The 13,611-nt window shown below is 37.9% G+C and overlaps 3 protein-coding genes across 5 annotated transcripts; all 3 read left to right on the top strand.

Moving 5' to 3' along the window:
• The first annotated feature begins 293 nt into the window (after positions 1-293).
• On the top strand, positions 294-2,794 carry LOC108815218 (GDSL esterase/lipase At5g08460). Its single transcript, XM_018587863.2, has 5 exons — positions 294-603; positions 973-1,100; positions 1,752-1,988; positions 2,144-2,408; positions 2,488-2,794. Exons 1-5 carry the CDS (start codon positions 333-335, stop codon positions 2,706-2,708), a joined length of 1,122 nt encoding a protein of 373 aa, XP_018443365.2. The 5' UTR covers positions 294-332; the 3' UTR covers positions 2,709-2,794.
• Positions 2,795-3,271: 477 nt separating this feature from the next.
• LOC108817969 (peroxisomal ATPase PEX1) lies at positions 3,272-10,055 on the top strand. 2 transcript variants are annotated; one of them, XM_018590805.2, is made up of 17 exons: positions 3,272-3,505; positions 3,596-3,769; positions 3,896-3,995; positions 4,126-4,605; positions 4,916-5,665; positions 5,986-6,077; positions 6,388-6,461; positions 6,572-6,794; positions 7,043-7,136; positions 7,202-7,356; positions 7,614-7,835; positions 8,168-8,368; positions 8,630-8,755; positions 8,835-8,896; positions 9,099-9,216; positions 9,388-9,660; positions 9,762-10,055. In XM_018590805.2, the coding sequence occupies exons 1-17, from the start codon at positions 3,311-3,313 to the stop codon at positions 9,798-9,800; spliced, it is 3,378 nt and encodes a 1,125-aa protein (XP_018446307.1). In that variant the 5' UTR covers positions 3,272-3,310; the 3' UTR covers positions 9,801-10,055. The 2 variants fall into 2 exon arrangements, with proteins under 2 accessions (XP_018446307.1, XP_018446308.1); XM_018590806.2 differs by lacking the exon at positions 3,272-3,505 and having other exon boundaries at positions 3,725-3,769; positions 3,896-3,991.
• Positions 10,056-10,198: 143 nt separating this feature from the next.
• Positions 10,199-12,239, top strand: LOC108816355 (VQ motif-containing protein 31-like). Of its 2 annotated transcripts, XM_018588927.2 has the most exons (2): positions 10,199-10,851; positions 11,462-12,239. In XM_018588927.2, exon 2 carries the CDS (start codon positions 11,525-11,527, stop codon positions 12,071-12,073), a length of 549 nt encoding a protein of 182 aa, XP_018444429.1. In that variant the 5' UTR covers positions 10,199-10,851; positions 11,462-11,524; the 3' UTR covers positions 12,074-12,239. The 2 variants fall into 2 exon arrangements, with proteins under 2 accessions (XP_018444429.1, XP_056846559.1); XM_056990579.1 differs by lacking the exon at positions 10,199-10,851 and having other exon boundaries at positions 11,219-12,239.
• The last annotated feature ends 1,372 nt before the right edge of the window (positions 12,240-13,611 follow it).

Raw genomic sequence — 13,611 nt, 5'->3', positions numbered from 1 at the left:
GTTTATGGTTATAATTTTTTTTTTGTTTTAAAGTCATATGAAACTAGTTTTTGCAGCGCATGTCCAGGTTGAGCTATGTGTGTCTGACGTCGAGCTCTACGTGTCCACTATATACGGGCTTGGTTGACTTTTCTTTTATCGTTTCAATCTTTTGGCTAAAGCAAAAAACGATGTGCGGTTTTCAAATAAGTCAATGGAAAACAGAGCTCTCATTAAATTCACTGATACAAATTTATGACATTTATATATATACCGAGCGACCATGCATGTACCACTCTCATGAGAGCCTTCAATTTCCTGGGAAAAAATATTTCAAATTTGAAAGAGACACGATGATGTCTTTCACTACACAATCGTTAGTTTTTGTTCCGCTGTTTGTAGTATTGATACACGCAGTAGTCCTCGCGGCCGTAGATGAAAACTCACCGGATGAGGCAATGTTTCCAGCGATGTTTGTGTTCGGAGACTCACTGGTGGACAATGGAAACAACAACCGTTTGAATTCCCTAGCCAGGTCCAACTATTTTCCTTATGGCATCGATTTCGACGGTGGTCAGCCCACTGGTCGATTCTCCAACGGCAAAACCATTGTTGATTTCATCGGTACGTAAACATATTTATTTATGCGTATGTCTCTTCTATTTTATTAGTTCCTGTTGTTTTTGAAAATGAAGCTAAGAGTACTTGTGTACCTTTAACCATTTTGCTAAAGTGGCCGTTACATATATATATATATATATATATAGGAATGCACACATGTGAACCACTCTTCTTAAATCAGTCCTCATTCCTTAGACTCTCTACATGCATGTGGATGTGGTTATGGAGTCAATCAATGCATGTAAATATTCTGGCATGAATTCCCCTTAGTTGTTCAATGTTGGTTTGTTTTTAGTGAACGACATTTTGGAATGTCCTATTCTCTTTTGCAATGAGAATAACTAATGATTGTAACGGGGGATTTGAATGCAGGAGAGTTGCTAGGGCTACCGGATATACCAGCGTTTATGGAAACGATAGACGGAGGAGTTGATGTTCTCCGGGGAGTTAATTATGCCTCGGCTGCCGGAGGAATCTTAGAAGAAACCGGTCGCCATCTCGTACGCATCCACTTTAATCACTTCATTATCTACTTTCTTTTTGCTGCTAAGAATGTGAATATCATTTCAAGAAATGAAGTTAAGGTGTTACAATATGCTGTTGACAAGCTGTACAACCTAAATGAAATTGGTTCTATAATGTGTTCTCTTATGCTAGTGATTCGAAAGGTCTCATCTAACGGTCTAATGTGTGTTTTTTTCACGTATGTTTGATCAAATCTATGACTGTTTCTATTTACATATGATAGATTTACGAAACATAAACTAATTACTCCCTCTGTTCCTAAATATAAGATGTTTAGAATAATTTTTTTGTTTCAGTATGTAAGATGTTCTCATATTTCTAGGTAATTTTAACTTTATCAAAAATTGTGTAACCTATCAAATTTAATAGTTCTATTTTGTAGTTGGTCAGATAGTTTTTAATTTATAACTTTAATAATAGTTCTTAGATAAAAAGTGATTTTCTTAATAACTGTGTTTTATCTAAAACATCTTATATTAGGAACGGAGGGAGTATCATTTAAATAAAACATCAGATTGGTTCACGAAGAGTATTTAATATTGATTTTTAATTGGGTGTATGAAGTTTAGAAATCAGTTATATCACGAGCCATGCACGAGTAATTAATGGGGGTTGCATGCGTGTAGGGAGAGAGATTCAGCATGAGAAGACAAGTGGAGAACTTCGACAAGACATTAATGGAGATAAGTAGGGGAATAGGGTCAGTAACAGAGTATCTAGCAAAGTCATTGGTGGTGGTTTCATTGGGGAACAATGACTACATTAACAATTACTTGAAACCATCGCTTTTCCTCACCAGCTCCATCTACGACCCTCCTTCTTTCGCTGACCTCCTCCTCTCCAACTTCACCTCTAATCTCCTTGTAAGTTTAAACTAATTAATTAGTCACCTCACATATGTATAAACAAATATAATTGGCATTGTGTTCTATACAACGTTTGCAGATACTATATTATGAGTTACACCAACACTGATATGTTAAACTAAGACGAGAGTTTTATGAAATGTGACTTATAGGAACTATATGAAAAGGGGTTTCGGAAATTCGTGTTAGCTGGTGTGGGTCCATTGGGTTGTATACCGGACCAACTAGCCGCTCGAGCGGTTCCTCCGGGCCAATGTGTCGAGGCGGTCAATGAGATGGCAGAGCTTTTCAACAACCGCCTAAAATCGCTGGTGGATCGTCTCAACTCCGACCACAAAACTGGCCGTGACGCCATCTTTGTCTATGGCAATACATATGGAGCCGCCGTAGATATACTCACCAACCCCATTTCTTACGGTAAAGTACCTCATTTCATTATCCTTCGAACAGTGTGTTCAAAAGAATGACACTGTTACTTTTTTATGTTTTGTAATAGGATTCGAAGTGACGGATAGAGGGTGTTGCGGAGTAGGGAGAAACAGGGGAGAAATTACGTGTTTGCCACTAGCTGTTCCATGTGCATTCAGAGATCGGCACGTGTTCTGGGATGCTTTTCATCCAACACAAGCTTTTAACCTCATCATCGCTCTCAGAGCGTTTAATGGCTCCAAATCCGACTGTTACCCCATTAATCTATTTCAAATGTCTCGTCTCTAATTATGTTTTCTCAAGAAATCTTTCGTTTAACGTTTCTCTTTGTATTTCCATTTTCAAGTTACTTACATTGATTTTTATCTTTTGGATTTCCCCTCAATTAATGCATTTTTGTCGTTATATTTTTCGTGATTCATTAATTTATGGGCTTCTTTGTTAAATAACCAAAAAAAAAACAAAATTAATTTTTAGTGAGATAGTAGAGAGATATAGGAAGAGAAAAGGGGAGAGAGAGTGTGTTTTTAGTTGCTGATTTAATTTTGATTTTTTTAGGTCACTTAGTGCAATTTCCCTTAATTCATCTACCTGTATTTCGTATTTTATTATTGTCATATAAATGCACTTTTTAGTTGGTACAACCGTAGAAGTATAGTCTTGTGTGTATTACAAACAAAAAAAACGTATATAGTCTTGTGTTTAGCTCAACGCTGGAATATTTCGTGGAAATATTTTACAAGACCCAATATAAAATTAAGAAAGCCCAAGTGAAAATTAAAGAAGCCCATAACAAGGTAATTGACTAGCTCGGCCCACGGAGAAAGAAGATAAGCTTTGGGAATACACAAACATCTGACGATCATCAAAAAATAATTATCTCCGGCGCGATGGAAACGGAAGCGGTGGTTCGAACCGTCGCCGGCGTCGACTGTTTCGTCTCACTACCTCGTCAGATACTCCACGCGCTTCAGTCCACCAGCTCGTCTCTTCTCCCTCCGCTTCTCCCCGTCGAACTCCGCTCCGGCGATCGCCGTTGGCCAGTTGCTTGGTCCGGCTCTACCTCATCATCTTCCGCGATCGAGGTTTCTCTTTGATTTTCGATCCTCGTTTTGGAGTTCTGATACTCTTCCCTTTCTCTCAATTGCGTTTTTTCGATTATTATTCCATTTAAGGTCTCGAGAGTGTTTGCGGAAAGCATCTCGTTGCCGGATGGTACAGCTGTTCAGGTTCGAGTTCTTTCTAACGTCCCCAAGGCTACTTTAGTAACTGTTGAACCAGAGACTGAAGATGATTGGGAAGTTCTCGAGCTCAATGCAGAACTTGCCGAGGCTGCTATACTTAGTCAGGTATATCTTTTGTGTGTGCCTCTGTTTTTTTTTTTTTGATCTTATTGGAAGTAAACGTTTTCTCGCTTTCTAGTTGAATTGAAAGTTTACACCATCGTGAGCTTTGAAACTACGTTTTTTTTTCAGGTGAGGATACTTCACGAGACCATGAAGTTCCCTCTGTGGTTGCATGACCGAACTGTGATAAGATTTGCTGTGGTTTCAACATTTCCACCAAAAGGGGTGGGTAAGATCAACTTATCTTCCTTGGGATACCAAATGGGGTTATATCATGATATTACTAATCTTTTATGCTTACTACGATCATTACAATTTGGCTAATTACAGTTTTTTTTTGACTGATGGCTCGTTTTCAGTACAACTTGTGCCAGGAACTGAAGTGGCTGTGGCTCCTAAGAGGCGTGAGAGGAATCTCAACGCGAAAAAGGGTTCTGATGCTTCGGTTAAAGAATGTAGCAATGTGAAAATCATGTTACGTGTACAAGAGACCACTAGATCAGCATTTCATGAAGCTGATGTCAAAGGATTCGATGTGAGGGTAGCCCTCACTACCATTGCTTATATTCATCCGGAAACTGCCGAGAAATTCTCGCTAGAATCTCTTCAAATGGTTTCGGTATCCCCAAGAAAACCTTTGAAAGGTAGTATGAAGAAAGACGAAGCTTTGAATAAGAAAAACAGCGAAGCTTCAAAGGTGGTTGAGAATGACACTCGCAGCTCAAAGAAAGAGCCCCGTCGAGCAATTCTTCGTCTTGTAATTTCAGATTTAGCTGCTAAAGGACATTTAATGATGGTGGAGTCTCTTCGTCTCTATCTAGGAGCAGGCCTTCACTCATGTGAGTATTTCTTAACATACAGACGCTTTTTTTTATGTACGTATAAAACTTTGATGTTGGTGTAATTAGCTCATCTACCTGAACGGCTTGGTCATTGAAAATGTACGGACAGACAATGCAACATTAGGGTTTTGTATTTTATTGCTATAACCCTCAGGAAGTAAACATGTAGGTTTTTGAGAGTTGTAATGCATTTTTGAAATCCAGAAGCTATTGAATGCGCCATTTTATATGTTTCCTTTCTCAATGGAGCTTAGTTTGTTACCGCAAAATTATCAATGTCTGAGTAAGAGTCATTACTTGTATGCAGGGGTTCACATAAGGGGATGTAATGTCAACGTGAACAAAGAAGTTCCTGCTCTTTCACTTTCTCCGTGCATCTTCAAGATTTCTGAAAAGGAAAACGTGCTTGGTAGAGGTACGGATATGCTTGGCAATCCAAATTCTGATAGAAGAAGCAGCCATCCACCTTCGGGCTTGACCACCAATGTGGATGTTGTGGACTGGTCTGTGCACGAGAAGGTTGTTACGGCTCTTTCATCTGAGGGTTTACATATTGAAGGAGAACAGGATAATGCCTATCAACTTAAGAATAAGAAAGGACTGGAATGCCTTACTCGCCTGTGGTCATTGGCACAGCGTGATGCTATTGCGTCAGTCACAGGAGTTGATGTTAGTTCGTTGATTTTAGGAAGGGAAACTTTGTTCCATTTTGAAGTGGGAGGGCTTGAATCTTATAAGTCAAGAGACGGACAGCCTTCTGTTGTTGATCTTCTGGAAATTAGGAAGAAGGAAAAAATTGTTCCTTTAGAAATTGTGTACGTAATGACAGCCTCTGACGAGTCTTCGCTTGGTGATAAATTCATTGCGTATGAGCTTACCTTGAATAGAAGTGAGAAGAAGGACGATGTGGTGCGAATTGAGCCGGTGCTTGAGAAGATGAATCTTGGCGAACCCATATTTTTCTCTTCTGCTAAAGAAAGACACTGCAATAAAGGTGTTTCCCCGGATATATCTTCCTTGGCGTGGATGGGCTCAGTTGTGTCGGATGTTATCAAGAGTAGGTTTTTCTCTCATAGCATCATCTTATTTGAATTATAGTATCATGATGGCGCTCTATGTTATGCAGATATATATGTGTGGTGCGGATAAAAACTAAATCAATCAATAAAAATATGCCTTGTGTCGTGCTTTCTTATAATGTAAACTTTGCTAAAACGTTGGTTTCATTCTGTGTTATTTTTGTTATTGGATACGCTCTAGTTGCATATAAAAGGTTCACGAAGCAGCTTTTGTCTCAACTTAAACTGCTTGATCATCTACCATTAACTTGTATATTTTATTTCATCTGGAGAATGTTCATGAGATTTGTTCGTGCAGGGATGACCGTATTGTTGTCTCCGGCAGCTGGATTGTGGTTCAGCAAATTCAGTATTCCTTCACCTGGACATATTCTCATATATGGGCCTCCTGTGAGTTCCCGTCCCCATTTTCTTGTTCCATTTGGTATTCCGCGAAAATTAATTTAGTGCAATTTTGGTCCCTGGATTTACTTGTATTTAGTTGCCAATTCATTCTATCTCTCCATTAACGTTTGTACGTTACCCACTCCGAAGCTATCCCTTTGGCCAGTCATGAGTATAGGATGTTTATATCAAAGCTTCAGATCTTTTCTTTTCACAAACTTGAATCATTGTTTCCCAGGCTTCAGTCGTTTCTTAATTTTCATTTTTACTGGTTAAATGACCTGGTTGTTTACTAATGTGAGCTTCTGGCTCATAGGGTTCAGGAAAAACAATATTAGCAAGAGCTGCTGCAAAGTACTTTGAGGAACAGAAAGACTTGTTGGCACATGTGTGAGTGGTTATGGTTTACGTTTACCTCAAATGATCTACTCCAACCAACATCACTTCTCTTCAAGTGATTCTGATACTTTTTTGGCTAAGTGTTGATTTTCCTTGTGCAGGATTCTGGTATCCTGTTCTGCACTTGCCTTGGATAAGGTTCAACACATCCGTCAAGCCCTTTCTAGTGTAATCGCTGAAGGCTTGGAACATGCACCATCCGTCATCATTTTGGATGATCTTGATAGCATTATCTCATCATCTTCAGATACTGAAGGAACTCAAGCTTCGAATGCGATTACGATGCTTACAAAATTTCTAACAGATGTTATAGATGATTATGGGGTAAGAACTCTTGAAAAATATCTGGTCCAATATTTCACTATTTTCAAGTGTTAAATCCACGGTTATCAGCACACTTATCCACGCATCACGAGTTGCTCTCGTGGAATCTGGTGAAGTTAATTATCTGAAAGCAAGACTTCTTCTTGAACCCTCCTTCTCCAAGATATGCCTTTAGGGACTCAATCCTCACTGATACATTCTATTTCTGCTCATTTAGTTAATCAATTCAATTTTCGTTCACTCAACAGGAATACAGGAATTCCTCTTGTGGAATTGGTCCACTTGCTTTTGTTGCTTCTGTCCAGTCTCTAGAACAAATTCCACAGACTTTGAGCTCATCAGGTACAAACTTGTTATACCAGCACCTTTACCTGTTTTCACGTAAATGATCCATGTAATATTTTCAGGAAGATTTGACTTCCATGTGCAACTGGCTGCTCCTGCTACCTCTGAACGTGGGGCTATACTGAAGCATGAGATACAAAAACGCCTTTTAGAGTGCTCGGAAGATATATTACTCGAGTTAGCTGCCAAATGTGAAGGATATGATGCGTATGACCTGGTATTTATAATTTCGATATGTTTTTAAGATATGATGTTGTGCCATTATCGTAAAAATATTAAAAAGAAATGTTGCAGACCTTGAAGCTAATACTATCTGTGATTGTCATGTCGCATATGTTATGGATTCAAGTTTACTCTTTCTTTTGATTTGGGCGTATGCTCATGACTACTCGAGGCTCCTTCCTTTACTTTTCTTTTGATCACCGTTCTCTCCGTTAATAGACATTGTGCTTTCGTTGGATTCTCTTTTTGCAGGAAATATTGGTTGATAGAGCTGTTCATGCTGCCATTGGCCGACATATTCCTTATGAATTCGATGTGTCCAAATATACTCTGGTCAAGGAAGACTTTACGCGAGCTATGCATGAATTTGTGCCTGTTGCCATGCGTGACATCACAAAATCTGCTTCTGAAGGTGGTCGTTCGGGGTGGGACGATGTTGGAGGTGTTACTGATGTTAAAAATGCTATCAAAGAGGTATACTAGCATATGTCGATTGCCGTATCTGATTTTTTGCTCCCATTAATATTTAACTAGTGCGGGTAGGAAATTTGGCCGTTTTGTTATCATTTTATAAACTGTAAGGAGGAAGCATCGTCAACCTGCATCTATTAGGTTTTATCTGCTAGCATTTGTGTATATCTTTGGATGTTCTCTTACTGAGTTATCTGGGAATTAATCTGATAGAAAGAATCCACTGTGTTATATAACGTAGAGTTACTAGTTACGTTAACAATTACAGTTTGATCGGTAGTTATTTAGAGAACTGACTGTGGAAATCCAACTTATTTGCTCTTTGCCATGTCCAGATGATTGAGTTGCCATCTAGATTTCCGAAAATCTTTGCAAAGTCTCCTCTGCGTTTGAGATCAAATGTTCTCTTGTATGGCCCACCTGGTTGTGGGAAGACACACATAGTTGGTGCAGCTGCAGCAGCGTGTTCCTTACGGTTTATCTCAGTGAAGGGGCCTGAACTCTTAAACAAATACATCGGTGCTTCTGAACAATCTGTAAGAATGACACCTCTCTTTGTTATGCATCTTTAAGATGCTTTTGAGATGATGCTTTATCTTTACTGCTGGATTCTCCTGGGTATTTTTTTTCTTAGTATTTACTGTGCACTAGATAGGTAAAGAAACCTGAACGATAAATGGTCATAGAGACGAATTTTTGGACAGCTTGCTATTCTTGTTTTTTTTTGGTCTCAAAATCTGAAAAGTACTATCCTAGTCGTTCCACATATATAATGACGACAAACATCCTTCTCTCAGGTCCGTGATATATTTGCAAAGGCCGCAGCCGCAGCACCATGCATACTCTTTTTCGATGAATTCGATTCAATTGCTCCCAAGAGAGGACATGACAACACTGGAGTTACTGATCGAGTTGTTAATCAAGTAAGTTACTTCAAAAGTCTGTGGATACTCAATCAACCCTAAGTCAAAACATCTAATGTCATATTATTCTTTTGCGCAGTTCTTGACAGAACTGGATGGAGTTGAAGTTCTGACGGGGGTCTTTGTATTTGCCGCAACAAGGTATGTACACCAGAATACGTCTATATTTAGTGTTCAATGCATTCATACAACCTATAGCAAACGGGTGGATTAAGACTTGAGAGTAATTTCATCATGATAGTAGCCATTAATTTTGAAGCCTTCTCAGTCGGTCCTCATGTTACGTTTTCTTTACATACAAAAGATGAATATATGACTTTTACAATGGTTTACTCATTAACAGTAGGCCAGATCTGCTTGATCCTGCGCTACTGAGGCCTGGCCGGCTTGATCGCCTTCTTATGTGCGACTTCCCATCCCCACCAGAGCGATTAGAGATTCTTACAGTTCTCTCTAGAAAGGTTAGTTCTATCATTTGAATAATTTCTGCTAATCGTTTTCTCCTGAAACAGATAAAGTCTTCATGTTACATATTCTGAACAACTATAAGCTGGAATCCTCTTATGTAGAATTGAGACATTTATACTACAAGGTAAAAAACGATATATAATAATCTTTGCACATTTATGCAGCTTCCGATGGCTGATGATGTTGACCTAGATCCTATAGCTCAGATGACTGAAGGCTTTAGTGGAGCTGATCTTCAAGCTCTTCTCTCAGATGCGCAACTTGCAGCTGTTCACGAGTTTCTGAGCAAAGAAGATAAATCCGAGCCTGGAACGACTCCAATGATAACTGATCCTCTTCTGAAGTCGATCGCTTCAAAAACTAAACCATCGGTTTCTGAAACCGAGAAGCAAAAGCTTTATGACATCTATAGTCAGTTTCTGGATTCAAGAAAATCGGTATCTTTTTACTCTCTCCACCCCATTTCCTCTTTCCCTTTTATACAGACCCATAAAGTTGATTACTGACAACTTCAAAATCTTTTTTTTTTTGCTTATAGTCAAGAGAATCAAAGGGAAAAAGAGCAACCTTAGCGTAACCAAATGGCATCACAATTCACAAAGACAATGATGATTACATTTGTAGCCGTAGGAATCACATCATGAGGTATAATTTCCCTTGTGATATATATATGCTTGTTGTTGATAAGCATTATAGTCGAATAATAGAAAGAAGAAAAAAACAATTAAGAGGTTTGAGCTAGAGATACTTAGGGAGCAATAATGCTTTGGTCTCTTATACAGTGTAAACAACGCTTTAGTGAAAACAGTATCCGGTTGGATTTTGAGTCGAACCACAACCAAACCGGTTTTGTTAGTTGGTTATCGGATGTGCAATGTTTCATGTTGTGATGATCTTTAATCAAGTCAAATCCCGAATCGGTTAATAAATTTGCATATATTCATATGACTAAGGAAGGTCAGCGACTGTTGGTAAAACAGAAAACAAACAGGAGTTTGTTGTGTTCTATATTAGACCATGCCAGTGATTAACGTTCTTATGGGTCATAGCCATGGAAGGAGTCAAACCAATTATACAGAGAAGAAATAACAGAGTCGGTTAGGAAACTGTTATGGAGTCCAGTTAAATATCTCATCATCACATGAAACATAGACAATCCATTAAAAAACAATATAACAAAAGAAAGAAAAAATAGAAACCGTTGTTTGGTTTTATAAATTGGGTGGAGAGGTTTGTTGTGACGTCTCTCTATCTCTCTCCCTACACTCCTTAACCGAAACGGCATGCATTTTCTTCCTTGTTGAACTTCCTTTCTCCATTCCTTCACGACAACATGAAATACCTCATCACAATTTGTCATTCTGATGTTTGACCAAACCCGAAAACGGTTAAGAATAAAGGGATAAAATAGTCTTTTTTCTCCTCCTTTCCTCCACATTCTTCTCTTGTTTTTTCTTCTTCACTTTTCTGGTATATGAACAGGTTCTGAGTTGTGACCAGCGTTAGACCATCAACAGTCTTTATACCTTCCTTGACCTCTCCCTCTCTTTTTTTGTTGTCCTCTTCTTTTTAACTTCCTTTTTATCTTGTTTTGGGTTCATAACCCAGCATTTGCCTTCACTCTTCAGGTATGTCTCTGGTCTCCTTTTTTTCATCATTTCTTGTGATTCCTTCATAGAGCAGAACACAGAAGATATGAGGCATTAGCTTTGGTTATCCATCAAATCATAAATGCATATAAAACTTCTATAACAGTTCCCTCATCACATGAACAAGTAACCACCATAAAAATTATGAAAGAAGACAGATTTAGAACATGACAAGCCCTGTTCATTTGCATTCCTACAATTAGTAATAGCACCAAATTTTGATTCAGATTTTTGAGTGTACAACAAGTCAAAGCAAATTCAGGAAAAAAAGCCAACTTTTTTTTTCCTCTCCCAGATATTAAGAATCTAATAGTACTTTTTTAAAATGGTAAGGTTTGAGTACACGACTGCCTTTTCTTTTGTATCTGTAGCTAATTCTGTTTTGAGTTGCTTGTTTTGTAAGATGACTCTTTTTCGGATTTAGAAGATCTTTTGAGAAACCTTTACTTTCCATCATCCTCATTCCTGAAATCACTCACATTGACATTTGTTGGTTCTCTAGATAAGTCTAATTTCTTCAAATTCACCTCTCACAGTTCGAATAGTTCTCGTTTTCTAACCAACTGCACAAATGATACCAATGTCACAGGTCAGAGGCCAGAAAAGAAACAGGTGCAAGTCAAAGCTTGTTCCGTCAGAGAAAAACTTACATATGAATAACCAAGGAAGTCAGAACGTTGCAACTTGCAAGCCCGTCACAACATTCGTCCATACTGACACCAATACTTTCAGAGAAATCGTGCAGCGCTTGACAGGTCCAACAGAGAACAACGTAGCAGCAGTAGCAGTACCAGTACCAGAAGCAACAACAACGATAAAAACCGCCACACAGAAGAAGCCGACTTCTAAGCTCCATGAGAGAAGGCAATGCATGATGAGGCCAAAGCTTGAAATTGTCAAACCTCCTCTGAGCTTTAAGCCCACTGGTACAACACCATCATCTAAATCTGGTAATACCAACCTTTTAACAAGTCCAGTGGGCACCCCTTCTACATTGCTCTCTAACCTGTCCTTGATAGAAGAAGGAGATAAAGCAGACCAAGGTAGTTGTACGACAAACACCGAAGAAGAAGAAGAGAAAGCCATTAAAGAAAGACGTTTCTACTTGCATCCATCGCCAAGGGCTAAACCAGGGTATACAGAACCAGAGCTGCTTACTTTGTTCCCTTTAACATCTCCCAGTTCCAGTGGCAGATCATAAAAAATCCACAAGAGTAATCCTAAGCTTGTTCTCTACCTTACTATCCCAAAGGCCATGTACATGTAACATTATCTCAATCACCACTTGCAACACGATCGTTGCTATTAGATGATAATGAGCTTGTACATGTAACATTATCTCAATCAAGATTTGTCTCTGTAACGTTTCTGCAATGTGCTTTTCTGTAGAGACCATTATCATCTATCCTATCATAGGTTGTACACGCCCTTAACAGTGTTCACCATATATTTGCATTAGGTGCAACTTGCATTTCAGTGACGAAACTAAATGCATCGTCAAGTTGACCCCCTCGAGCTAGTAGATCTACATCAGAAGCATACTGTTCCGTTGTAGGTTTCATACAGTAAACTGCCCTTATTGAGTCGAATATTTGGAATCCATCTTTGTATTAACCCAGCATGCTTGCAGTCAAAAAGGGTAGTTCAGGCTTAATCCCCACGTCCATCATATGAGAGTAGATTACCGAATCTCTATGACCATGATCTGAGTGGAAAATAGAATATTGCGTTCTTCAAGCTACATCTAGTAGAGTTCAATCAGACGGATATCACTAAGTCCGCCTCTGATAATATATCTCCATGGCATTGTCTTACTAGATGCAGAGAGGCTAACTGCGAACACACGTGAAGGAGACTCAAGATATAGTCACAGAGTTAGGCGTTATGCCTCGTGCTTGTATGTCACGGAAAACATCAATGGCTTCACTAGGACAACAACTTTCACTTTTTTTCTTTTCTAGAAATCTTTGACTTATTTACAAAATTTGGTTCATTTAACTTAACTTTGGTTCAATTCTGGTTTATTGGATAATTTAAAATAATATAGGTAAAAACGTCATATAATTTAGATTTTTATATTAAATATCTAGTAATTCAGATAATTTTTTTGGGTAACTTGGATAATTTTAAATATTTTTTTAAGTAAAAAATATTGGGGTCATTCAGTTTATATATAAAAATTTTAAAGATATTTAATTATTCAAAAACTAAATATAATTGATATTTTAGTTATAGAATCTGTATTTTAAAATTTGGATATCATTTTGGTTTTTTGCTCGGTGTTTTGATTCAGTTTCAGTTTTTTGGTTATAGAAATATAAGATTCATCCAGATACTTATAAAATTTGATTATGTTTCAGTTTCTATTATTTAGGTTTGGATTTTGTATAGTTCGGTTATTCAGTTCCTTGTAGATGTGTCATATCCACTTAGAGCGGTATGGAGTGTGTAAATTATAAAATTAAGAGGTTAAATAAGAATATAGTAAATAATTTAGGTCTTTACAGTGCAAATACACTATTTATTTTCATCTACTTTATTAAAACAGAAGTACATATATGGATTAACCCTAAGATTTACTATTTATTTACAAGTCTATGCCACTGAAGTATTTAATAATCCTACATTTAAGCAATTCATATCTTTTCCTAATTTATTTAATGATTTCCTAAATCAGATTTTAAACTAAGAAGGATTTAAGAACAATATTTTTTTTTTAAAAACGACTTTCCTAAAAAA

This window comes from Raphanus sativus, chromosome 7 (assembly GCF_000801105.2).
Source record: "Raphanus sativus cultivar WK10039 chromosome 7, ASM80110v3, whole genome shotgun sequence".
NCBI classification, from domain to species: Eukaryota; Viridiplantae; Streptophyta; class Magnoliopsida; order Brassicales; family Brassicaceae; genus Raphanus; species Raphanus sativus.
This window is presented reverse-complemented; position numbering and strand designations above follow the sequence as displayed.

Coding starts and splice junctions, on each gene's coding strand:
- LOC108817969 (XM_018590805.2), top strand. CDS start 3,311: ATGGAAACGGAAGCGGTGGTTCGAACCGTCGCCGGCGTCGACTGTTTC. Junction 7,836..8,167: donor TTAAAAATGCTATCAAAGAG/GTATACTAGCAT, acceptor TGCCATGTCCAG/ATGATTGAGTTGCCATCTAG. Junction 8,897..9,098: donor TTTGTATTTGCCGCAACAAG/GTATGTACACCA, acceptor ACTCATTAACAG/TAGGCCAGATCTGCTTGATC.
- LOC108816355 (XM_056990579.1), top strand. CDS start 11,444: ATGATACCAATGTCACAGGTCAGAGGCCAGAAAAGAAACAGGTGCAAG.
- LOC108815218 (XM_018587863.2), top strand. CDS start 333: ATGATGTCTTTCACTACACAATCGTTAGTTTTTGTTCCGCTGTTTGTA. Junction 604..972: donor AACCATTGTTGATTTCATCG/GTACGTAAACAT, acceptor ATTTGAATGCAG/GAGAGTTGCTAGGGCTACCG. Junction 1,989..2,143: donor ACTTCACCTCTAATCTCCTT/GTAAGTTTAAAC, acceptor TGTGACTTATAG/GAACTATATGAAAAGGGGTT.